Raw genomic sequence first — 23658 nt, 5'->3', positions numbered from 1 at the left:
TCACCTATAATGTGAGATAGAAGCAAAAAGAGGTGCAGCAACATGTCTTTGGAGTTATTAAAGCCAGACAGACAGCACATGAACAATGTTCTTCCACTGCAGCACAATGACCAACAAATAATGTCATTGGATGAGCTCAACTTCAGTGGGCGGGGCCAGTTTAATAGCTGAGCCAATCAAATAGTTTTGTGTTTCCACAGCAGCTCTGTCTCTACAAAGGTTTTTACAGAGTTTTGCTGTTTCCTGTCACTGTGGGCTGCAGAGCACAGTAGTACACAGCAGAGTCAGACACTGCAGCAGAGGAGATCTCCAGATAAAAATCGCTTTTGTCTTGATCTTTTCTAAACTTCAGCTTTTCTATTTTCTCTGAATGTTCATCTATGAGAAGCTGTGGATGTGAACCAGACTTCTGATGATACCAGTAGAGGTTGAGGACAGAGCCTGAATAGTTGCAGGAGAGAGTCACAGTGTCTCCTTCCAAACTCGTCACTACATCTTTAGATGGTGTCAGTAAATCCTCAGAGGATCCTGAAAACAACAAAGACATATTTCACCATCATGTTTCTGCATCTTTAAACTTAGTTTATAAAAAGTGAATCAATTCAAACAACATCCAGATATTTTCATGTCCATCATCTCCTTTTACATCTCACTCCATCTTTTGATGACTCACCAGTCTGAAAGGAGACTATCATCATCCAAATGAAAAGCAGACCGTGTCTGTGTTCTGTCTCCATGCTTGTCTGTGTCAACAAATTGGTTTCCTGACCTAAACTCCTTCAGCTGCCTGTACAGAATGAGCAGCAGGACCAGTGAAGGAACCTCTCTACTCTATACATGCAGCGTGATGCCTGAATGGATTAACATGTTTGCCTTTTCCTTACTTTATTAGATATTCCACTGAAAATTAAAAACATACATGCACAAATAAATTAGTCCCATATTCAGGCACATGAACACCACACAGTTGGTTTCCAGGTACAGGTTCCATTAAAACATACATAGATGTTATACTCATATTAACAGTTGTGTTTTATGTATCTTTTTAAAAAATATATACCAATGAAAAGTACGTCAAACAGTTTTCTGGGTCCTTTCTCTTCAGCTAAACCAATTTAAAATCATCAATTAAATGAACTCAGTTCAATTTTATTCATATAGTGCCAAATCAGAGCAATATTAAGCTTCAAGAAGCTTATTATTGTAAGGCAGGGGTCCCCAACCCTAGTCCACGAGGGCCGGTTTCCCTGCAGGTTTTAGATCTCACCCTGGGTCAACACACCTGAATCAGGTGAATGGAGGTGAGCTGAGGTGTTAGTCCTTTTGCCACGTGCTCCATAAAGTGTGAGATGTGGTGTTTGATGGTGGGATGTAAGAGGAGGCGGCCTGCACAGGTACAGCTTACTCAGCAGAGAGCATCTTATTCTTGTTTATATTCCAAACCCTGTTCACCACAGAGATCCACAGCCTGTGATACCAAACAGTCTCTGGAGCCACTGGATTCAAACTGGGAATCAGATTTTAGCATCAAGGTGGGAAAAATCCACTTATGATGTTACCGAAACCTTTTATTTTTCAGGAATGTGTAACTAATATTCCCTCCTACTAGAAACTGAGCTGTTACGTAAACGAAGTGGAACGGAAGCCCTTGTCTGCCGGAGCTTGACCGTGTGACACCAGGCGGAAGTAAACAAAGGAAAGGCGGAAGTAGCTTTCCTCCTGTGTTGAATCAGCGGCGTGTGTGAGCTGAGTGTGTGAGCTGCGGCAGCAACGATGCCTTCAGTTCAGTATCTGAGAGAGTTCATCAACGAGCGACTAACTGCTGCTGCTGAACAAATATTCTTGGAGTTTGAAAAAACGATCGTCCAGTACGAGGAAGAGATCGACCGTCAGCGCAGACTGCTGGATATCACCTGGAAACCCCAAATCAAGCTGCACACAGCAGGTGAGTCACTCTGATGCTGCCGTGATTCTCATTAACGCCGTTTTAAACGAGGAGTTTGTCCTGCAGCTGCTGTCAGGGTGAGCACAGGGACCCCACACCGAGGCTCAGGAAACCTCAGTGGGCAGACAGTCTGTCTCTCAGCCGGTGAGAGTTGATAACTAGCCCTGTGATACCCGTTATCTCTGATTGGAGTTTAAAGTTTTGGTGAGTCAGCTAGCACACAGACAGTCCGGCTAATGCAGCTTGATTTGTGGTTAAAGCTCTCAGCTGATTTTGTAACGGTGCGTTGTTGTCAGCTGGGTGTAGAGAGCATCTGGCAGACGTTACAGGAGTCTGTCTGCTCGGACTACAAGATTTAAACAGTTTCTACCATCAAGCCATACGACGCCTCAACCACAACACTTCAACACACACAGTCCACGGGACGCACTCAGAAGCTGCAGCTTCACAAGTTCTCTGTTTAATCTGCACTGGTCACTCCACTTTATTGATAGTTATATTTTTAAAAAGTGCAATACTGTAACAAGTGCCACAAAAAAACAAAACTTTGTACTGTTCAGTTTGTACTGCTGCTCATCCCTGTGCAGTGTCCCATCTGCCCCCCCCCCCCCCCCCCCCCCCCACATTCCTATTTAAGATTTTCTTTATTTAATCACTAGTGTGTACATATATTTATATATACATACATATATTCAGTCAGTTAACTGGAAATTTCTCTCTTTTTTTCCTTTACTACATCTTATTAATATTTTGCTCTTTACTATTTTTATTTTATTTGTTTTATTTTTATTTTTTATTTATTTTTTCTTCTACTGTACCATTCTGCTGAGTGACTGTCTTCTGCTCGTCAAATACATTTCATTGCGATGTTGACCCTGTGCTAACTTGCATATGACAAATAAAACTGAAAACTGAAACTGAGCTGTCAGCTGATCACCACCATCTGCTGAGCTGGCATCTCTTCAGTCTTCACAGGAAGGTCAGTGCCAGGGTACTCGATCTGTCCTTCCGGAGGGACCTGTTACGATTTGTAATGGACAGTAGGGGTGGGCGGTATAACCGGTAAACGGTAGAAACAATATAAATTTGGCCAACGGTACAGATTTTGACTATACCGCTCTACCGCATGTTGATGATGTCATCAAGCTGCGCCTGTTTTGGTCGAAAGTAGTGATGGGATTTGCGGCTCTTTTTAGAGAACCGGCTCTTTCGGCTCGGATCATTAAAAAGTGTCACGATGTTTATATGATTAAACTCATGAGTTTAATCATATAAACATCCAAATAAACTAAACTCAAAACACTGGGTCATAAGACCCAGGATCGTGACAAAAAAGAGTCGGATCATTCAGCTCCGAACCGGCTCTTCAGGTTGTTTTGTTGCTTTAATTAATTTATTATTAACAATAATAAATAAGGAATTACTAATGTAAAAGAAAGTGGTTTTATTTATATATGTTTATATATAAATATATGCGGTGGCCCCCAGAGACAAAGCATGCACAAAGTCCAAAGCACATTTCTAGCGTTAACTGAACTTCCAAAACAGCGCTACTAGATCACTTAAATTACACAATGGAAAGCATGTGTGTATTGTTTGTGTATTTATACACAAGCACTCATATAGATTCAAATAATAAAAAAAAAAAAGTTCATTTACCTGTTACTACCACACAACAAATCAATGGTATCAAGCGGTGCGGCTTCGTAGCTTACCAAAGCTACATTTTGACAGATTTGTGAGCGCCGTGTAGCACATAAAATCAGTTCAAGGTCAGTAAGCACAACCAGAATTCATACATAAGGCGCACTGTAGATTTTTGAGAAAATGAAAGGATTTTAAGTGTGTAAAATACGTTATACAGAAGAAAATAACATATCGCGATATGTATCGTTACCACGCATGCTTCAAATTATACCGTGATATGGATTTTAGGCCATATCGCCCAGCCCTAATGGACAGAATTTCTCCTCTGATCTTTTAATATATGTATTAGATCTTACTAAAATTATAATTATTACTTTTTCTCATTTTACTGCAGCATTTAAAAATTTCCTTTATATGTGATGCTGATTCCAAGCGTACTCTTCCTGCTAATGTAGAGATCAGGCAAGAGAGCAGTCTGTAGAATTTTAGCCCTGAATGTTAATGTAACCGGAAACAGTGCTTTTATTTTAGAGTATATGCTGAAGGACGCTAATGCAAAACAATCACCACAAGCTTTCCATTTAACATCCACACATTTCATGTTGATTATTCAGTCATTGAACATATATATTATTTATTGCCAGCAGCTTTTCAGCTGTATCTTGCATTTTAACTTCCCTCTCTTACTGCTGTACTTCTGCTGATGTTCCTCTGTTGGTGAGCCTGAGTGAACCGCTGGCAGAGGAGATAAATTGCTTCTTCACCTGCTCCGAAACACCACAACAGCAGCACTCAGCTGCTTCAGCCCTGTTCCCATCCTCACCCTGACCTTCACCTGGTTCCTGCACCGCTCCACTCACTGTACCAGAGCACGATGTCACACAGGTGTTCCAAGCAGTGAACCCCAGGAAGGCTGCCGATCCAGACAGAGTACCTGGCAAGGTGCTAAGAGCATGCACCCACCAGCTCACCCTCATCTTCACAAGAATCTGCAGCCTCTCACTAGATCAGGTAGCCATCCCTTCTTCTACAGAGAAGAAGTCCTGAAGTTGGCAGCATGGTGTTCAGAGAACAACCTGGCACTGAACACCAAGAAAACCAAAGAGGTCATTGTCGACTTCAGGAGCCACAGCACTGACTTAGTCCCCCTTTACATCAACGCAGACTGTGTGGAGAGAGTCCATACCTTCTGGTTTCTCCGAGTCGTCATCTCCACTGACATCTCCTGGACAGACAATATCACAATGGTCATCAAGAAGACCCAACAGCGACTACACTTCCTGAGGGTCCTCAGGAAGTACAGACCGGACTTCAACCTGCTGCTGACCTTCTACCGCTCGTCCATTGAGAGCCTGCTGAGATACTGCATCACAGTATGGTTCGGCAGCTGTACTAAGGCGGACAGAGCGAGGCTTCAGAGTGTAGTTAAGGCAGCACAGAAGATCATTGACTGCCCTCTCGCCTCCCTGATGGACATTTATTCCTCCTCAGCAGAGCAGCAAACATTATCAAGGACAGCTCCCCCCCCTGGCTTTGACCTCTTCAGCCTGCTTCCCTCAGGGCAGCACTACAGGTGCATCAGCACAAAGACCGACTGACTAAAAAACTGTTTCTTTCAAAGAGCCATAACCAGCCTGAACTCACACAAGCACTGACCACACAGTTCCACCCCCCAATTCAAGGACTTCTATACACAGACTACCACTCAACTAACATCACCACTGTGCGACATTTAATTTATGTGCAATAGCCCGCACTGTAAAGATATAACAATAATTTTTTCCAATATTTGTATAATTGCTATTTTTTGATACACACTGTTCATCTGTATTATGACAATAAAAGGCAGTCTTTTCTGTTCTTAATTGTGCAGTAGGGTGTGTATTCTCAGCTGTGGCCTTTCTCCTTCTAATAATCTTGATGCGACTTTCTCACTTCACAACTGACTGTGAGGATTCCAACATCAACACTCATTCTCCAATATTTTTAACAGCTGACAGCAGCGATCATCAGCAGTGACTAGAAGAGGACATTTTTTTATGGATTTCTTTACTGACTCACACTGTGGAGCCTTATTACAATCGATATTTTAATATGCGTTTTTCTTCTCTCCTTTCATCCTTGCAGACCTCCAACAGCAACACATTTTTAAGGAAGAGGAGGATCTCACTAATCAGGCACTCCAGCTGAGTGTGGAGCAGGAGGAACCAGAACTTCCACAGATTAAAGAGGAACAGGAGGAACTGTGCAGCAGTCAGGATGGAGAGCAGCTGGGACTGAAGGAGGAGACTGATACCTTTATGGTGACTGCTGCTGAGGAAGGAGAGCACAGTGAACCAGACAGAGAGAGGCCACTCCCTCACAGCTGTCCTGAAACTCACACCCAGGATCAGGAAGGAAGCAAGAAAGTAGATCCAGGATCAACTGGAAATACGAACAGAAGAGCCAGTAACAATGCTGAAGACTGTCCCATTTCAGGTAGTCAATGTAAAACTGAAACAGGTAAAAAGTCTTTAAAATGTGATATTTGTGGAAAAAGCTTTAAGAAAAGGTCCCAAATAAAAGAGCATTACAGAATCCACACTGGTGAGAAGCCACATTCTTGTAAAATATGTCAGAGAGGTTTTTCTCATAGGAGCAATTTGGTGCGCCACATGAGAATCCACACGAAAGAGAAGTTACATTCCTGCCAGACATGTGGAAAAACCTTCAGTCAGAACAGTCATCTGCTGGTCCACATGAGAATCCACACAGGTGAGAAGCCGTATCCTTGTGAAACCTGTGGGAAAAAGTTCACATGTAGTACGCATTTGACAGCGCACTTAAGAACGCACACAGGTGAGAAACCCTTTCATTGTAAAAGATGTGGGAAAATGTTCTCACGAAGCAGTAATTTGCTGGAGCACATGAGAACACACACAGGTGAGAAGCCGTATCTTTGTAACACATGCGGGAAAAAGTTCACATGTAGTAGTCATCTGTTAGTTCACATAAGAACTCACACAGGTGAGAAACCATATATTTGTAAAATCTGTGGGAAAATGTTCACACGTAATAGTGTTTTGTTGCGACACATGAAAACTCACACAGATGAGACGCCATAGTCTTGAAATTTTTCTAGAGAAGACATCCAAAGCGACTCCAAACTAGGAAAAAAAGAGATTCATGGTTAGTGTTATTACTATTCAAGGTTTATTAGAGTGCACTCCAACTGTGATCATGTGAGTTTTGTTCCATCTGTGTCACACTTCACTGCCATCATGAGGATGAAAGAAAACTCCAAATGGAAAACATAATGAATATTAAAATGATCTCATTGCCAACTGGATACAATTGATATTGTGAACATTTTTTTCCAACCCTCATATGTAACAAAAGCAGAATAAAGATGTCCAGCATGTTGTTGTAAAAGACTCTGTATTTAAAAAAAAAAAGAAAGAAATAAAATGTCTCTGTAATGATGAATGATGTCAGTGTTTTCTTTTTTTCAAGCTGAGGAGTTAAAGGCTTTTTCTCAGAGCATCATTAGTGTTAGTAATCGATACAGCTATCAGTGCCTGTTGTTTTTGTGATGTCATATATTCATTCTAAACATAAAGTCTTTGTAAAGTTGTAATGTAGAAACGACAGATTGACACTGAAGGCTGCAGAGAGCTGTGACTGATCATAAGTGAAAGCGGTCACAGAGGAGAGTTCAGTTCAAACATGTAAGATATGCTTTAATCTCCCAGCTGACCTGCTGCGGGTTAAAGTTTGATATGATGGTACTCTGATCAATGTAAACATGTCGTACTGAACCTGCTTTTTTTTTTACAATAGTGCATATAGCACATTTACACTAGCACTCTAAAGTACATCATGATTGTCCTCCGGTGGCTCAGATTAATGTTTCAATTCAAAACATGAAACTCTTAATTTTTTTTGTGCTTCCACAGCAGCTCTGTCTCTGTCTCTGATCTTTACTGCTTCATTTCTCTGTTGTCTTTGTCATCAGTCCAATGACACAAGAATCAGAGGTGTAACAGTGTGTGGCTCCCTCTAGTGGATGTTGTGGAGTATTCTGTTGTCTTTGCTCCAAAGGTTTTTGTACAGAGTTTTGCTGTTTCCTGTCACTGTGGGCCTCACAGCACAGTAGTACACAGCAGAGTCAGTCACTGCAGCAGAGGAGATCTGAAGAGTCATCAGTGTTTTATCTCCACTCACATTAAACGTTATTCCAGGAACTGGATCTGATATTCTGTCTCCTGTTCCAAAGTGAGAGATCAGGAACTCTGGTGGTTTTCCAGGATATTGTCGATACCAGAAGAAGTAATCAGTTCCAACAGCAGCTTTGGAGTATTTATAGGACAGAGCAACAGCGCTGGCTTCTAAAGTAAATTCTTTTTCTTTGGTTGGAGTGAGTTCTTCACATCTGATAACTGAAGAAAAAGGAATATCTGTTATTAATCAGTTACACAAAATTTACAGTAATCATTGAATTGAACATAGTTTCCTGTGTAGGTGAGCAGACCTGTGAGAGTGAGAAGAATCAGAGGAAACACACAGTGATGTAATGACAGCATGTTGAGGAACATAAAGTTTGTTTTGTGTTGAACTCTGTTGAATGTGGAGGTTTTTCTCTCTTCTATAGTTCAGTAACAGCTCAGCTCCTCCCTGAATCTCTGCTCCTCCTCTCTGCTCTGTGTTTGCTGTGTTGCTCAAAGACAGTAATTAGTTCAGGACATGATTTAGTTACATAAAGGTAATAAATAAGTGTGTAATTAATAAATATTGTAAGTAAATTTATTCTAAAATGTTTTGGCTTTGAAATCTGATCAGAGGAAGACATGTGTCACAAATGGTCTCTGTTGTGTTATGCATTGAGCAACAGTAGCGTTTGGCCATGACCCTGTCTTTGGCGTATCTTCTCCGGTAATGTTGTGAACAAATGTTTCAGCAGGAATAAAAGAGGAAGCTCATGTACATGCTCGTGCCTTGGGAAACTTTCATCTTTGTGAGCATTAATATGTTCAGATAGAACGTGGATAAGTCTTTGACACCACCTTTTAGGTCATGTAATGTAATGTGCATGTTTTTAAAGTAGGTTAATTATTAAGTCTGGCATTGACGTGTGTATTAGCGAGGAATTTCTTTTTCATACAAAAGAAAAAAGCCTTAAGAAGGAAAAGGTTTATAAAGAGCTTCAGTAAAATGAAGAAAAACAAGACTTGCTCCATTTATCAGCTTCAGCTTCCTGCTTCTCATAAAGCACTTTTCTACTTGAGCGCTCAGAGTGCTTCATACAACAGCCTCATTCACCCTTTCACACACATTTATACTCAAAGAGCAATTTCAGGTTAATCAAAGCCTCCTGTAAAAATCTGTTTTCTAGTTGTAATCTGCTGAATGAATCATCTGCAAGAGCTAAAATCATCTATTAAAATATTCTTAATATTCTGTGAGCAAACAAAACAGAGAAAGATGAGTGTTTGGTTTGAAACAGGAATGTTCCCACGGCTGTGTTTCTTCCAGCTCTGCTGCTCTGCTGCTGCATGACAGGCTTCACCTGAGCTGAACACTGTGATTACAAGACTCAGGAGGAGACTCGTGACGTTATTGTAGCTGCTAAAGTTCGCTGTCACAGCTGTGGCTCATTCTCTCAGAGTCTACAGAGGTTTAACAGTGTGTGGCTCCCTCTAGTGGATGTTGTGGAGTATTCTGTTGTCTTTGCTCCAAAGGTTTTTGTACAGAGTTTTGCTGTTTCCTGTCACTGTGGGCCTCACAGCACAGTAGTACACAGCAGAGTCAGACACTGCAGCAGAGGAGATCTGAAGGTTCAGACCATTTCTGTCATCGACCATTCTGACAGAAAGTTTGGAATTTGTTGTGTTTTGTGTTCCCAAGTTAAAGGTCAGGAACTCTGGTGGTTTTCCAGGATATTGTCGATACCAGTAGAACTGATCACTTCCAGTTGCTTGTCTGGAGTATCTGTAGGACAGAGTAGCTGTGCTGCCTTCCAAACTGGACTCTTCAGTTTTGTTGGCAGTGAGTTGTTGACAGCTGACACCTAAAGAAACAGAAATCTGTAAATATTTTACAAAGAAATCGTGAATAATAATTAAAATATTAGGATGAAGTTTTTTCACATGTACCTGTTAGAATCATGATGATTAACAGAGAAGTTTCATAACAGCCCAACAACAACATGTTGGACTGAATCTTCTGTGTTGAATGTGGAGGTTTCTCTGTCTCGTCTGCTCTTCAGTCGCAGCTCAGCTCCTCCCTGAATCTGTGTCTCCTCTGGTTTTTATTTCCTGATCAAATCTTGTCACCATGAGACTTTTCTGTGTTCTAACACTCACCTATGCAGTGAGAGAAAAGTACAAACAGATAAAGGAACATGTTTCAGGTGCTGAAGTCACACAGCAGATGAACAAAGTTCAGCAGAATGAAAAGACTAAGCAGCCTCTCTGCTGCACAGCCTTCTCCTCAACATCAGGCTGGCTGTAGTTCTGCAGGAAGAGACCATCTCATTGGCTGAGTTCAGCATCAGTGGGTGGAGCCAGACAGAAACCTGTTTAGAGTCTTTATGAACAGCGAAACATCTGCTGGTGTTAAAAGAAACTAAAGAGGTGCAGTTACAAGTACAAGTACATCCAGACAGTGACTTTTACAGCTGGCTTCACCACATCAGTGTCTGCACAAGTTTCCCGTTCAGACTGTAAAGTTTGGGGAGGAGAGGATTCCCTGGAATCATCAGTGACAGTGAATTCACTGATAACTACACAATTATTTGACAGCAGGGAAAAAAGCATATCTGAACCTGTCTTTATGTTCGGCTGTGATAGTTGTAGCAGTCAGACAGTGAGTGAGAGAGACAATCTGCTGTGTACTTAGAAGCCATTCTTTCTGCTTCTGTTCTGATTCTGAGGTAATTTGGGTTGAACCCAGGACTGTATCGGCGTTGGCTGAATAGCAGTGGTGTTCACCTTGCGGTGTCAGAACACACAGGACGCACAAATAAGGTTATTCCGTCTTTACTGTGATTCTGTAGCTTAACAGCGCAGCACAGCAGCACAGTAATGCAACCGCAGGCTTTCAGAGGATGTACAAGAACTCGTAGGTGGGGGGGGGTTAGCTGTTAGCTAACAAGAGCAGAGCATATACAAAATACTGAATATAACAAACATTTAAGTCATGAATTAAGATTCATGAGCTTTCTTCCAGTCTAACCAGAACTACAAATGGAAATTCCGATATGAAGATCTCCATGCACTACTCAGAAAACCTTACAGTCCATGACATTAATTGCCAATACACCCAACAACACAAAACAGCCAATCAACCAAAGCGGTTGCCCCATGATGGTAAGGTCAGGGGTTCGAATCCCCTGAACGGCTACCCTGAGATACCCCTGAGCAAGGTACCATCCCCACACAGTGCTCCCCGGGCGCTGCACTGGTGTCTGCCCACTGCTTCACTGAGTGAATTTCCCCACGGGGATCAATGCAAAGTGTGCATTATTATTATTGTGTACAACATTAGCAGCATGAACTGGCCACACAGGTGAACAGGCCAATACACATTGCACTTCTACATCCACTAAATGCCTAAAAGACTAAAGCTGTCCTTTCCAGGCAGGGCTCCACGTCCACTCAGTTCTTTAGCAACGCGCACGACTCACACTGTGTGTCGACATCCCCCGCTGAGTCAGTCCGCTCAAACTCTGATCCCTGGAACATGTGTTCAATAGTGCACCTGTGCCCTCTCGCCACAAGGGGGCTCCCACACACAGTTGACAGCCTTTCCAACACAGAGGACAGATTCTGTAAAATATCGGCTGCACATGATCTTGGGTGTGATTATTGTAGGGTCTACCTCACCATATAAAGCACCTTGAGGGGACTGTTGTTGAGATTTGGTGCGATTAATAATGTTTGAACTTTTAAGGTTGTTCAACATTCGTAGTTCTGTTTTGCATTTTGGAACATTTAGTTGTTTATTATAATGCAGTCTTAAGGCTTTACATTACATATTTTGACTTTGTGTATCTGTGTTGGTAGGCAGGTTGGACTCAAATATATGATTTGTAAAGTTCATTGGAGGCGTATAGTGCTCCAGGGACTCCAGGGAGGAAAGGAGTCCACACAACACTCTCAACTCAGGGTTTGTCTTACCACACACCTGGGAAGATCAAAACCAGGAGTCTACACAGAAGAAACACACAGCAAGTATCTTGAAGCATCAGAAGCAGCACAAACACTGAGCAGGAGGAGCCAGGGCTTCACTAACTCTAATCCAACAGTCCAGTGAAGAATGACACAAACAACAACAAAGGAACACAAACAACAACAAAGGAACACAAACAACAACAAAGGAACACAGACAGAGGAGAGAGAGAAAACTAAAGTCGAGAGACAGACAGCAAACAAACCGAGAAATCAGCCGGAGACGACAGAGACCATCACATTTGGCTTTTAATTCAATGTAGGTTTAATAAGTTTTTAGATTGAGTTGAATCATTTCAGTTTAGTTTGCAATGTTTAAGAATAATTATTTTTAACTGTCATTGTCTGTTTTAGTTTTAGTCTTTATTAATTATTATTGCCTGGATGGCAAACGTCACATAAAGCCTCATAAAGCCTCATAAAGCCTCATAAAGCCTCATCCAAAACTTCTGGATGGATGCAAACTGCATTTCGTTGGCCTGTACCTGTGCATGTGCAATGACAATAAAGTTGAATTCTATTCTATTCTATTCTATTCTATTCTATAAAGCCTCATAAAGCACATTTTGAACGTTTTGATCAAATTCACAAATATTGAAACTACGGGGATTTCCACCGTTAATCTTTCTTTTTTCCAAGTTCACAAAATAATTTCAGGTCTAGTTTTTATTTTTGTTTTAGTTAACCAAAAGGCTTTTCACATGCAGATTATATTAGTTCACTATAATAACCGTGATATATACACAGTAAAGGTGTTCCTCAAAAATGCACTGTAAGTGTAAGAAGTGGACACGAGTGATGACGAGCAGGTCCAGATGCTTCTAAACACGGAAAGAAAGAAAGGAACATTTTGGCTTCATCTCAGGAGAAAGTAGCGCTGACTGAACTGGTTGTTGCTACTGCAGTGGTCTGAATGCTCCCATCTGTTAATCTACAGCAAAAATCATGACATTTCAAACGTGATCCAAATAAATTAGTTAATCCTGTGAAATTACACTGTCAGAGTGAAGGGCTGCATTAAAATAGGTGACTCTGAAAAATATTTGTAACACAAAGTATTTGCAGTAATGTTGTTCACCTGGTTCAGAGTTTAATTTGTTCCCTTTCCAATCGTGTCCTCTCGTGTCAGCTCCCCTAGTTAAAGGTTCTGACGTCCTGACGGTTGCTGGTCTAGTTTTACCTTCTGTCTCATTGCTTCTGATGATCCTCACCTGCGTCTTGTTACACTCTTGTTTCTCCTGATGCCTCTGACCCTCGGGTGTTTAAATAGTGCTGTTTATTCCTCAGTGTCTGTGTCAGTCTATGTTGACCTACCATCATGTGTTCCCTGGTTGACTGGAGATGAGTTTTCTGGAGTTCGTCTGTTGCTGCCTTCTTAGTCAGCAGTCTTATTGCACCGGTCACCCAGGTCACCACCATCACCGCTGCCACCCAGCATTCAAGCTGTGACGCTGGTGCCCAGCTTGTAAGAGCTCCTGTTATTCGGCATTCCAGACAGTTCCATGAATGAACCAGCTTCATCATTGGTGTGGTTGTGGTGGGAGGATGAGGAGCCATGCTCCCTCTTCCAGGAGGAAGAGTGTTCTTGTCACCGGTTCTCCCCGTGGTTCAGTCCAGATGAAGCCAGTGAATGTTGTGCCTGTTTACCCAGACTAGCTCAGTTAGGCACAACGAGAGCAGGCAAACCCTGAGAGTTTCCTGACCCCAGGCAACCAGCGCAGTGTCCGCAGCCTATCAATAAACACTGTTCCAGGTTTATGTAGACGACTTAGCTGCTGCTCCTCTCATTCAGTATTATTAAAGTGAAATTCTGTAGTCTGCATTTCATGTTGTGCAGCCTCATTTAACTACAGTTGGTGCTACAAGTTGTTGTATAAACTTCCTGAGATTAAAACCACTCGTGGCTCTGATCATGTTAATGACTATTACATATCTGGACTTCATATGATTGCTGGGTTTCTCTCTGCGTGTATTATTGTAGGGTCGACCTTACAATATAAAGCACCTTGAGGCGGCTGTTGTTGTGATTTGGTGCTGTGTAAATAAAGTTGAATTCAATTTAAACATCATGATGAATTTCTCATCTAAAGCTCTCATTGAAAGTCTCCAGGTGAGGAAAAACGTGGTTGTTGTATCAGTGACTTTAAAATACTCGAAGCAGAAGAAACACACTTCACACAAAGCACATCAGTAAAGAAAACTGAAGATCAATATATATTTAGTCTCTATCACACAAAGAACATTGTTCAAGCAGGAATTTCTCTTTCTGATCAGCAGTGCAAAATATTTTCTCAGCCCCATGTCAGAAGAGCTTTGGTGCAGAGGTCAGCACCGTCACCTCACAGCAACAAAGTCCCGAGTCCAACTTCACCTTCATGTGTGGAGTTTGTATGTTCTCAGCTTGTTTGTTTGGATTCTCTCTGGGTGCTCCAGCTTCCTCTCACAGTCCAAAGACATGCAGTTAGTGGAATGAAGTTAATGTCAGCCCTGTCTCAGATTGGTGACCTGTCCAGCTTGGACCCTGGCTCACACTCTACGGTTGCTGGAAGCTTCAATCTTCAGCGGATTGAAATTAAGAAGGAATCATTTAGAGGAGTTTAAAACATTAAATCATTGAATCCATGAATCTGAAAGTGTTTTTGAGTGCAAGATGCAGACTGAAAGGTCTATTTAGCAGTGCTTCTCAGAGTTTTATACTGAACTAAGCACAGACTGACTGGAGAATTATGAAACCAAGCTTCAAATCCAGGATAGAGGTTGTTTGCTGTGCCGGCAGGACGGTCCACATACACTGCTACTCTGTTGGAGGAGAGCAGTGCACATGGACCGGCTTCATTATTCTCACTGAAGAATTATGAGACCAGACTCCAAATCCAGGATACAGAGGTTCAGTGAATGTGGTGTTGAAGGTGTGGAGGTGGATCAGAGAGTCCAAGAAGATATTGTAGAAGGACAGCGTGCCGGCAGGATGGCCCACATACACTGCTACTCTGTTGGAGACAACGTCTTTGGGGATGAAGGTTTCTGTGTTATTGTGCAAGACAGAGTAAGAGTAAGAGCAGTCCAGGCTCCAGGACTGACTGTTCAGTCCAAACAAGCAGTCATCACTGTGTCCTCTCCGTTTGATTCCTTTGTAGCTCACTGCTATAGAAACATATCCACTCCACTCAACCTCCCAGTAACAAGGACCAGTCAGCCCGTCTGTGCACAGCAGCTGAGGGCGGTCAAATCTCTCTGGATGATCAGGATATGGCTGCTGTGCATTCAAACGCATCACCTCTCTGTTGCTGTCAGACAGCTGGATCCATTTGTATACTGTGTTTGGGTCGATTGTGAGTTGATAGGAATCTGATAGAGAGAACAAATAAATCCAGTTATTGATCGATCATCTATTCGTTGATCGGCTCTTTGATGGTGACTCCTGATATCAGAGATATGAATGAGCGACACAGTAGTTTAAAGACGGTTGGATTTGTTTCCAAGAATCATCATAAAATCAAACGTACACTTCTTCAGATCCGAGCTCACCCGTCGGACGCCATCAGGCTCCACCCTGCAGGGAGAGGAGGGGTCAAACCAGCACAGTCGTTGGCAACATGCTAACATGGACATCATCACTCATACTGTCACAGAGGGAAGACTTCATGTAGCTCTTACATCTGCATAAAACAAACAGGCTGAGTGAAGGGATCTGTTCATACCTGTTTAGAGACTCCTTTCCTGCAGACCACTGCTTCACTTCTTCAGGTGCATCTTGAATCAGAATTGCTCTTTTAAAATCAAATATTACAATTTTCACAACACCTACATGTTTTGTTTTTTTGAATGAAACAGAACAAAAGTAGGAAGTCAAAGTGTTTTTTCCTCATATATCAGTTGAGTGAAAGCAGTAAAGCCACCAAGAGACTTTGATGTGGTGACATTCGTCCTCTGCTTGTCATGGTCATTTTTAGTCTACATAAACTACTGAAGAAGATTGATGGATTCAACGCATCCATCAGAATATAAATATGTGTGCATGTTAGATAGAAAGCTCTTATATAGAAAAGGTGAATGAGGCACGTTGTGTTGAGTTAAACAAGAACCAGTCCATTTACCGTTTATTCGATCTAAGCAGCTTTGGAAGACGGCGACTGGACCTCATGAAGCTTTTTGAAGAGGTTTCTCCTTTGGTGTTTAAACTCTAGTGGGAGTTGTCCACTTAAGAGGATCATTGGCACACTATTGATCATGTGCCTCATCACAAGATCCAAGTTATAAAAAAAGGTGTGGGTCATTATCAGCAGAGCTTTTGGATGAAACTATGGTGAAACCTTGCCTCACTCTATCATGTGACCCATTGAGACGCAAGATGTGAGTAGGGGTTGAGGTGCCTGGGAAGACTCAACATAACTGGAGCACGGATGGTACAGTTGTTGACAGCTGGTGTGTCGATCAGGTGAACTTCACAAACACAAACACAATGAAACACTGTGAGCCATGCACCGGCTTCCTCAGAGCCTGGACCTCAATATTGAAGCCCTGTGGGATCATGGAGGACTCTCATATGGACTGATGCCACACAGAACTGTCCACTGGGAACTTAATGCTGTGGGATGCTTTTCTGTTTTGTTCATCATCATCATCATCATTGCTCTTTAGTTCCATCAGTCGCTCATCGATGTGAATAAACCAGACTGAACATTTCATGCAGTCTCATGTGTCCTGTCATCCCAAAACAACACAATATCTTAAAGTCACATCAAAAACCTGTAACACTCACTTTGAAACACGTAGAAGCGCTTTGTCAGAGTGTCTCTCTCTTTGGTTGGCATCTGCTCAGATGGGAATTCTTCAAAGCTTTGCATGACCTGTTGGTTAGACTGCACTTAACATGATTCCACACACAGATAGATAGATAGATAGATAGATAGATAGATAGATAGATAGATAGATAGATAGATAGATAGATAGATAGATAGATAGATAGATAGATAGATAGATAGATAGATAGATAGATAGATAGATAGATAGATAGATAGATAGATAGATAGATAGATAGATATGTATATATTTGTGTATTCCATATATTCCACTTGCCAAACTTACCGTTCTGAATATTTCCTCAATGTCATCTCTAAGGCAGTGCTTTTTGACAGCCTCACAGATGTGTTGGATGAAGGCAGAACCGTATGTTTCATGAGTGTATGAACCTGTGTCTGCAAGCAAACAGAACCAGATCATATCTGTAGTTAGGGGGTGTTTGATTGTTCTAAATGTTACTTATTGGAGGGTGGTGCACTTACAAGTGGTGCTGGAATGAAAAATGATGAAATCCTTTTCATTGTGTGTCCGAGGACCTTTGACAGAGTTCACTGACAGAGATTCGATGTCGTCTGTGGGCACAAATTGTGTCCTATCAAGTAAATCCACCGATTCCTCCCCCACTGAAACAAACACACAGACTTACTGAAACGTGTCGATCTTTTACCTTTTCAAATGAACAAATATTAACAGTAAATTCATTGAAGATTCATTCATGCTGTTTGTTGGGTGTGTGAGGACAGATGAGAATCACCTCCTCTGCAGGCGTGAATAATGACGATCTTTGGTTTGTCCTTCAGTGCAGGACAGTTCTTTGAGTTTAAGTGCTGAAAGATTTGGTCAATTTCAAACTCCTCAGTTCCCGTGCCTCCATAACACACCAAAGTCACAAACACGCTGTCTGTGAGGGCCAGTTTTGGGTGTTCAGAAAATTCTTTCAGAGGTTTATCGATCATCTGTGAGAAGAAATCCGTCACTGGATCATTTAACCAGTTTGTAAAACTGGGTGCAAGTGAAGAAACCTTTTCTGCTTTTAAAAGTTACCTTTGCAGTGATGTCCCCACATCTCACTACCTCATATCCAAGAGTTTGAAGTAGACTTTGCATGACTTTCTCATCTTTCGCAGCTCTACATTTGTATAAACTTGTATTAAACGTTTCAATGTTGATCAGCAGGGCGATGCGATTTGACTGTGATTGTTGAGTCACTGGGTAAATCTGAGAGACCAAACAGAAACTCTTCAGATTATTTTAACACAAGCTGATTTTTTTATGCAGTCATTTGCAGTAATTATTATTATTATTGGTTTGGAAGTTACTACAAGAGGCTAAGATCAAACAATCGACATATCTCATATGAATCATACAGTAACATACTTTTTTACCCTGACTGTCTGTCCACGTCTCCATCTCTGACCTAGAAAGAAATCAGAGGACATGTTGAGCTGGAGAGACAGAATGTGTCACATCACATCAGCTCTTGGGATTTTCACTGTGCATCACATCATCTCTGCTTCTTGTGGATTATTCAGGACTGATTTTTAAAAATATTAATGAGAAAATGTATTGCTGATACTGATTAATAGATAATAAGACTTGAGCCTAATAAACCTGAAGACTATTGAATGTAGACACACGGGATCCTAATCAGGCATCAAAGTGAGATTTGGCAGGTGGGGAAACTCTAAGCCCAGGTGCAGTGGGGCAGCGTGGGGGACTTGGAAATGAGACCCTGTACTGGAAGCTCCACTCAGGTTTTCTTTGTATCCAGGTTGTGATCAGCTAAAGCTGCTCTTTGTGGATTTAGCCGACCGAATTCAGATGTTACATATTTCCAGCTTCCAGCCACTACGAAAACCCAAAAAACCTAGAATTTGGTGAATTAACTCAAACAGCACCTCACAGTTAAACAATCTCTGATTAAATGTATGCAAACAGCTCAGCTACTCTTCACCAGTCCAAGTTTACCCCTCTCAGCTTTACCACAGTACTGCAAACTTAACACTTTCACTGACATAAAATCTGAATAATGTCATTTCTGTCCCAAGATGTTTCACAATAAGAACACAAAATAATCATGTTCCTCTCATGTCTTCTTTCTTTGCAACATCCTCCATCTCTGATGTGACAGATGAAAGAAAAACCTTCTTCAAAGTAAAACAGAAACAACATCTGCTGCTGCTGCTAAGACAAATGAGAAATGAAGAATCAGAGACTTACAGCAGAGATGCTGAGTCCTGGTTGTCCTCTGATTAAAGAGCTCAGACTGCTCAGAAAAGAAGGACTCAACTGTACCTGCACTGGAAACACCTGCTGACTGACTGACTGACTGGATGCTCTTTTATACTGAGCTGGAATCTAGTTAGAATTGTTCTTCTTCATGATAACGTGAAGGCTGAGTTCTTTGGACCAAACTGGTTTTGCTTTGGCTGTTTGGGAGGTTTCCAGTTTCCTGAAAAGAAACTCACCGAACTGGTTTCACAATATACCAGAACAAACACAGGAATGAGGCTCGCTTTCCTTTACACAGGTGATACGTTTGCTTCTTCACTGATTAACTCATGGACATGTTTAGAGATAATTCAGGAACTACTTGATGTAATGTTCCTCCACGAATCTCCACCTTATCATGGTGGAGGGATATGGTGCCAAATGATACCAGGAGTTCTGTTTTCAATGGTAATTTGCCCCTGGCAGGGTCCCTATATGCACACTGGTCCTGAGAGAGGGGTAAGACTAAGAATGAATCAGAAGACATCTATGCTGCATTGACCAGTGGACCATGTCTGGGTACGTGGGATGGGGTTTCTGAGGCTCTAAGCTGGACCAGGCCCAGGGGAGGGGCTCCACAGAGAGTGTGGGTTAGGTGGCAGCCAAAGTTGGAGGCCCTGGCGATAACCAGGGTGGATACATCTGTTTCCCCCAGCTTGATGCCTTTATGTTGGGATTTTTGCTGGTGGACAGGAGAGTTGCTTCGCTGGAACGGGTTCTGGCTATTTGCACTTTTGCACCAAACCTGGGCTTGTGTTTGGTTGTTGGATGGAAGCTTTGTGCTTTTGACAGTGTAGCTAACATTAGTTGGAAGGAACACTGAAATACTGGAAGAGGTCACAGTTTCAGGCTGTTTGTGTCCTGCTTCACTGTCTTCATGGGACTGCCAGGGTCAAAGTTTGAACTAATAGATCGTTTTCTTTTTGACTCCCAGCAGAAGAATGAGTCCGCTCAGCAATGCTGCGTCAAACCTGGCCTGCAGGTAAATGTTGCATTAGGACAGATAATAAGTGTAGATCAGATGATTTCCTGAAGAAGCAGCGTCAGGGGAAAACCCTTCATTAAAAATCCAAAACTTCCTCATGATCAGTGTGTTAGACTCGGGACATAAACCAGACCAAGAGTTAGCTTTCAAGCAGCACCAGTTTGAGCCGCCAAATTTCAACTAACACAAATGTTTGTTTGTCAAAAGATTATGAATTTAAAAGAAAGAAGACCAACTGTTAATTTCTGCTGCTTGTATCAAGCTCAGGAGCTAAAAATGCAGGACCTGGTTCTGCTCGCAGGCTCCGGGTCATCTCTGATTTCCTCCATCAGGTTCATTGACCATGTACCAGTCACATTATATTGACCACATCTAACTGAGCTGTGTGAATGCCTTAAATATTCTTGTACAAAACAATAAGGTGAGAAAATCTCGTCCCCACTGTTCCAGCATGTCTTTAGTTCAAATCTCACAGGTTGTCACATTCACAGCTTCTCCTGTTTTTCTTCTCTTTACTATTTCCTCATGTTTCTGATGCTTCCCCGTCTACCTAATCCTCTTCATTTCTAGTGCTTTCCTTGTCCCCACTTCCTGATAAATTGGATGTTTACTCTGTGCTTGTTTTGCCTTGTTGGTTTCACACATATACAGTAATGCTGTCAGGTTTCCTCCATGTGTTTTCTTCTTGGTTTACAGCAGCTATGTCGAGTCTGTCTTTGCTGGTTCATCAGATTTAAAGTTTGCTATTGTGTAATCCTGCGTCCAAAGTCATATTTTGTCTTTTATAATCTCTGTAAGATTATAAAATCTAAAGAGGATGTGATGTTGAAATGTTGCTGCAGTTCCTGTGAAAGAAAATATGTGAACTCATGAACTCTGCTGACTGGAAACTCTCCCTGCTGCTGCAGAAATGTGTGAGCGGTCCTCAGTGTTTAGATCAGAGGGAGCCTGGTGGTGGAGCAGGACTGCTGAAGAACTCAGTGGAAGGACCCACAGACTCTGGTCCTGATGAAATGTGGAGGAGGGCTGCATCCATCTGACACTGAAATGAAAACTAAGAACAGCAGAGAGGGGGAGACTTTGAGAAATGAGAGCAGGACATTGATGTTTTCACCAAATCTGAAGGAGAGCATCATCATCTGATGTGATGAGTTCAAAGAGAATAAATGGAACAAGCATGAGATGGTCTTCCTGGTTGGACTTTTAGCTTCATGTGAGAGATTTTACCTTAAAGAGATAAACCTCTGTTACTCTGTTTATTTTGCTTCTGCTGCATTTCTGCATGTCCTCATCCACTAAATATAAAATAGTGTAAATGAGCAGCTTTTGATGTTTGACAGTTTTTATTGTGTCTGAACGTTCCTGCAGTTGGTTTGTGGTTGATGTGGATTTGCTGCTCATGTGAATCCTCCCACAGTGTTTCATTAGCAGCTGTAACCACAGTGACTCTGATAAAACAGGAATTAGCAGAATCCATCTGATATGAAGCTGTGCTTTGAATACCACTTCCCTCCTCTTTGAAGAGTAGTCAGATATCTGTGTTCAGGTTTTTGTACAGCCTCTTCTACACTTTGTATCACTGTGTTTGTAGAGCACAGTAGTAGAGAGCTGTGTCTGCCAGGGTTAGGGCTGCTATGGTCAGATTAGTTGTTGTTGGTGATGTTTGGGATCCATATCGATTATTGGGAATATAATCACTTGTGCTGCGTTTTGCTCCTTTCCAGAGTATAAACTGAGGAGCCTGAAGGTCAGAATCATGTCTGTACCAATAAAGCCAAGGAGTATCATCACTTGTCTCATAGCTACATGTGAGTGTGACAGATTCTCCTTCTGTTTTAGTGACTTCAGGTTGTTGAGGAGTGATTGAGTCTCCAGCTGTTAGTCCTGGAAAAAGAAAGAAGAAAAGTAGTGAAATGCAGTCTGTATATCTGCTTAATGCAGCAGCTTCAACTAAACTTTAATCCCTGTTCTTAAACTCACCTATAATGTGAGATAGAAGCAAAAAGAGGTGCAGCAACATGTCTTTGGAGTTATTAAAGCCAGACAGACAGCACATGAACAATGTTCTTCCACTGCAGCACAATGACCAACAAATAATGTCATTGGATGAGCTCAACTTCAGTGGGCGGGGCCATTTTAATAGCTCAGCCAATCAAACAGTTTTGTGCTTCCACAGCAGCTCTGTCTCTGTCTCTGATCTTTACTGCTTCATTTCTCTGTTGTCTTTGTCATCAGTCCAATGACACAAGAATCAGAGGTTTAACAGTGTGTGGCTCCCTCTAGTGGATGTTGTGGAGTATTCTGTTGTCTTTGCTCCAAAGGTTTTTGTACAGAGTTTTGCTGTTTCCTGTCACTGTGGGCCTCACAGCACAGTAGTACACAGCAGAGTCAGACACTGCAGCAGAGGAGATCTCCAGATGAAACTCCTGTTTTTCTTTGTCATGTATAAACTTCAGCTTTTCTGTTTGCTTTGAATGTTCTGCCATAACAAGCTGTGGATGTGAACCAGACTTCTGATGGTACCAGAAAAGGTTCTGAACATAACCTGAATAGTTGCAGGAGAGAGTCACAGTGCCTCCTTCCAAACTCGTCACTACATCTTTAGATGGTGTCAGTAAATCCTCAGAGGATCCTGAAAACAACAAAGACATATTTCACCATCATGTTTCTGCATCTTTAAACTTAGTTTATAAAAAGTGAATCAATTCAAACAACATCCAGATATTTTCATGTCCATCATCTCCTTTTACATCTCACTCCATCTTTTGATGACTCACCAGTCTGAAAGGAGACTATCATCATCCAAATGAAAAGCAGCAACATGATTTTCTCTTGGACTGAATGAACAATAGAGAGAACACAGCAGCTCTTCAGCTCCTAAATGAAGCCTTTCATGTTCACTGCTGTAGCTCCTCCTCTTGCTGAGCTCTGTTTCCTGTCACTGTTTCCTCATATCTGCAGAGCGCAGAGTCCAACACCCACCAGGAACAAATTCGCTTTCTTTCCAGCTATGTGGATCAAGCTCTTATGCCTTTGCTGGTTGGGGTCAGTGATGAATCAGGTGAGGAGGATTCAAGACTGAGGCGAGAGATAAGAATGTGCACTGAATGTACTCAGCTGCATGAAGAGTACATGAGATTTTCTCAGACACAATTAAATAAAACCTGAGGAAGGTCAAAGGTCGTCACTTGTATGTTTAACTACAAACTTGTGATCTGGAATTCTTTCACTGTTTTTTGACAGTAGCGTGTTGTTTACCATAAAGTAATTCAGAGTCATTCATACCACAGTAACCAGAGATGATAATATATTTGTAAATATATAACTTTCTACAGGACTGAATATAATATCTTTATGTCCGGAGCCTCTGAGGAGTATCCGAGTATTTATAACATTACACAAACATCTCCATCACAGTGTTCATGAAATGCTGAGTTTATCCATCTTCTGGGTGGGCCTACGGAGGAGTTTTGAAGATTTCCCTGTGAGGGAGCTGCTGGTGACCAATTCAATTCAATTCAATTCAATTTTATTTATATAGCGCCAAATCACAACATAAGTCGCCTCAAGGCGCTTCATAGATACAGAGAAAAAAACCCAACAATCATATGACCCCCTATGAGCAGCACTTTGGCAACAGTGGGAAGGAAAAATTCCCTTTTAACAGGAAGAAACCTCCGGCAGAACCAGGCTCAGGGAGGGGCGGGGCCATCTGCTGCGACCGGTTGGGGTGAGAGAAGGAAGACAGGATAAAAGACATGCTGTGGAAGAGAGACAGAGGTTAATAACAGATATGATTC

At 41.8% G+C, this 23658-nt stretch overlaps 2 protein-coding genes, 1 long non-coding RNA gene and 1 gene segment (V, D, J or C); 1 reads left to right on the top strand and 3 right to left on the bottom strand.

The window, feature by feature from the left end:
- The first annotated feature begins 1465 nt into the window (after window positions 1-1465).
- LOC113010291 (zinc finger protein 239-like) lies at window positions 1466-7057 on the top strand. Its single transcript, XM_026149306.1, has 3 exons — window positions 1466-1532; window positions 1610-1945; window positions 5720-7057. The coding sequence occupies exons 2-3, from the start codon at window positions 1774-1776 to the stop codon at window positions 6694-6696; spliced, it is 1149 nt and encodes a 382-aa protein (XP_026005091.1). The 5' UTR covers window positions 1466-1532; window positions 1610-1773; the 3' UTR covers window positions 6697-7057.
- On the bottom strand, window positions 6835-13025 carry LOC113010722 (T cell receptor alpha variable 3-like). The segment is given in 5 exon segments: window positions 6835-6844; window positions 7716-7905; window positions 9537-9638; window positions 9724-9933; window positions 12878-13025. Coding segments are annotated over 4 exon segments (357 nt in total).
- A 1568-nt stretch (window positions 13026-14593) lies between these two features.
- Window positions 14594-18012, bottom strand: LOC113010721 (caspase-1-like). The gene is made up of 9 exons (XM_026149927.1): window positions 17980-18012; window positions 17647-17820; window positions 17357-17558; window positions 17085-17225; window positions 16888-16997; window positions 16562-16649; window positions 15501-15552; window positions 15306-15352; window positions 14594-15147 (listed from the first exon to the last, which is right to left on the bottom strand). The coding sequence occupies exons 1-9, from the start codon at window positions 18010-18012 to the stop codon at window positions 14594-14596; spliced, it is 1401 nt and encodes a 466-aa protein (XP_026005712.1).
- A 3141-nt stretch (window positions 18013-21153) lies between these two features.
- Window positions 21154-22067, bottom strand: LOC113010389 (uncharacterized). The gene is made up of 2 exons (XR_003270329.1): window positions 21839-22067; window positions 21154-21742 (listed from the first exon to the last, which is right to left on the bottom strand). It is a non-coding gene; the product is annotated as an uncharacterized LOC113010389 (long non-coding RNA).
- Window positions 22068-23658: the final 1591 nt, after the last annotated feature.

The sequence above is a fragment of the Astatotilapia calliptera genome, chromosome 18 (assembly GCF_900246225.1).
Source record: "Astatotilapia calliptera chromosome 18, fAstCal1.2, whole genome shotgun sequence".
Lineage (NCBI taxonomy): Eukaryota > Metazoa > Chordata > Actinopteri > Cichliformes > Cichlidae > Astatotilapia > Astatotilapia calliptera.
Note: the sequence above shows the minus strand (reverse complement) of the source record. Positions and strands in the feature narration are given on the sequence as shown.

What these genes read in the sequence shown, in the direction of transcription:
- LOC113010721 (XM_026149927.1), bottom strand. Translation starts at nt 18,012, where the DNA reads ATGGAGACGTGGACAGACAGTCAGGGTAAAAAA. An exon ending in TATTCACGCCTGCAGAGGAG is followed by an intron (nt 17,226 to 17,356) that starts GTGATTCTCATC and finishes TGTTTGTTTCAG; the next exon opens with TGGGGGAGGAATCGGTGGAT. An exon ending in TTGAGGAAATATTCAGAACG is followed by an intron (nt 16,650 to 16,887) that starts GTAAGTTTGGCA and finishes TCTAACCAACAG; the next exon opens with GTCATGCAAAGCTTTGAAGA.
- LOC113010291 (XM_026149306.1), top strand. Translation starts at nt 1,774, where the DNA reads ATGCCTTCAGTTCAGTATCTGAGAGAGTTCATCAACGAGCGACTAACT. An exon ending in AATCAAGCTGCACACAGCAG is followed by an intron (nt 1,946 to 5,719) that starts GTGAGTCACTCT and finishes TCATCCTTGCAG; the next exon opens with ACCTCCAACAGCAACACATT.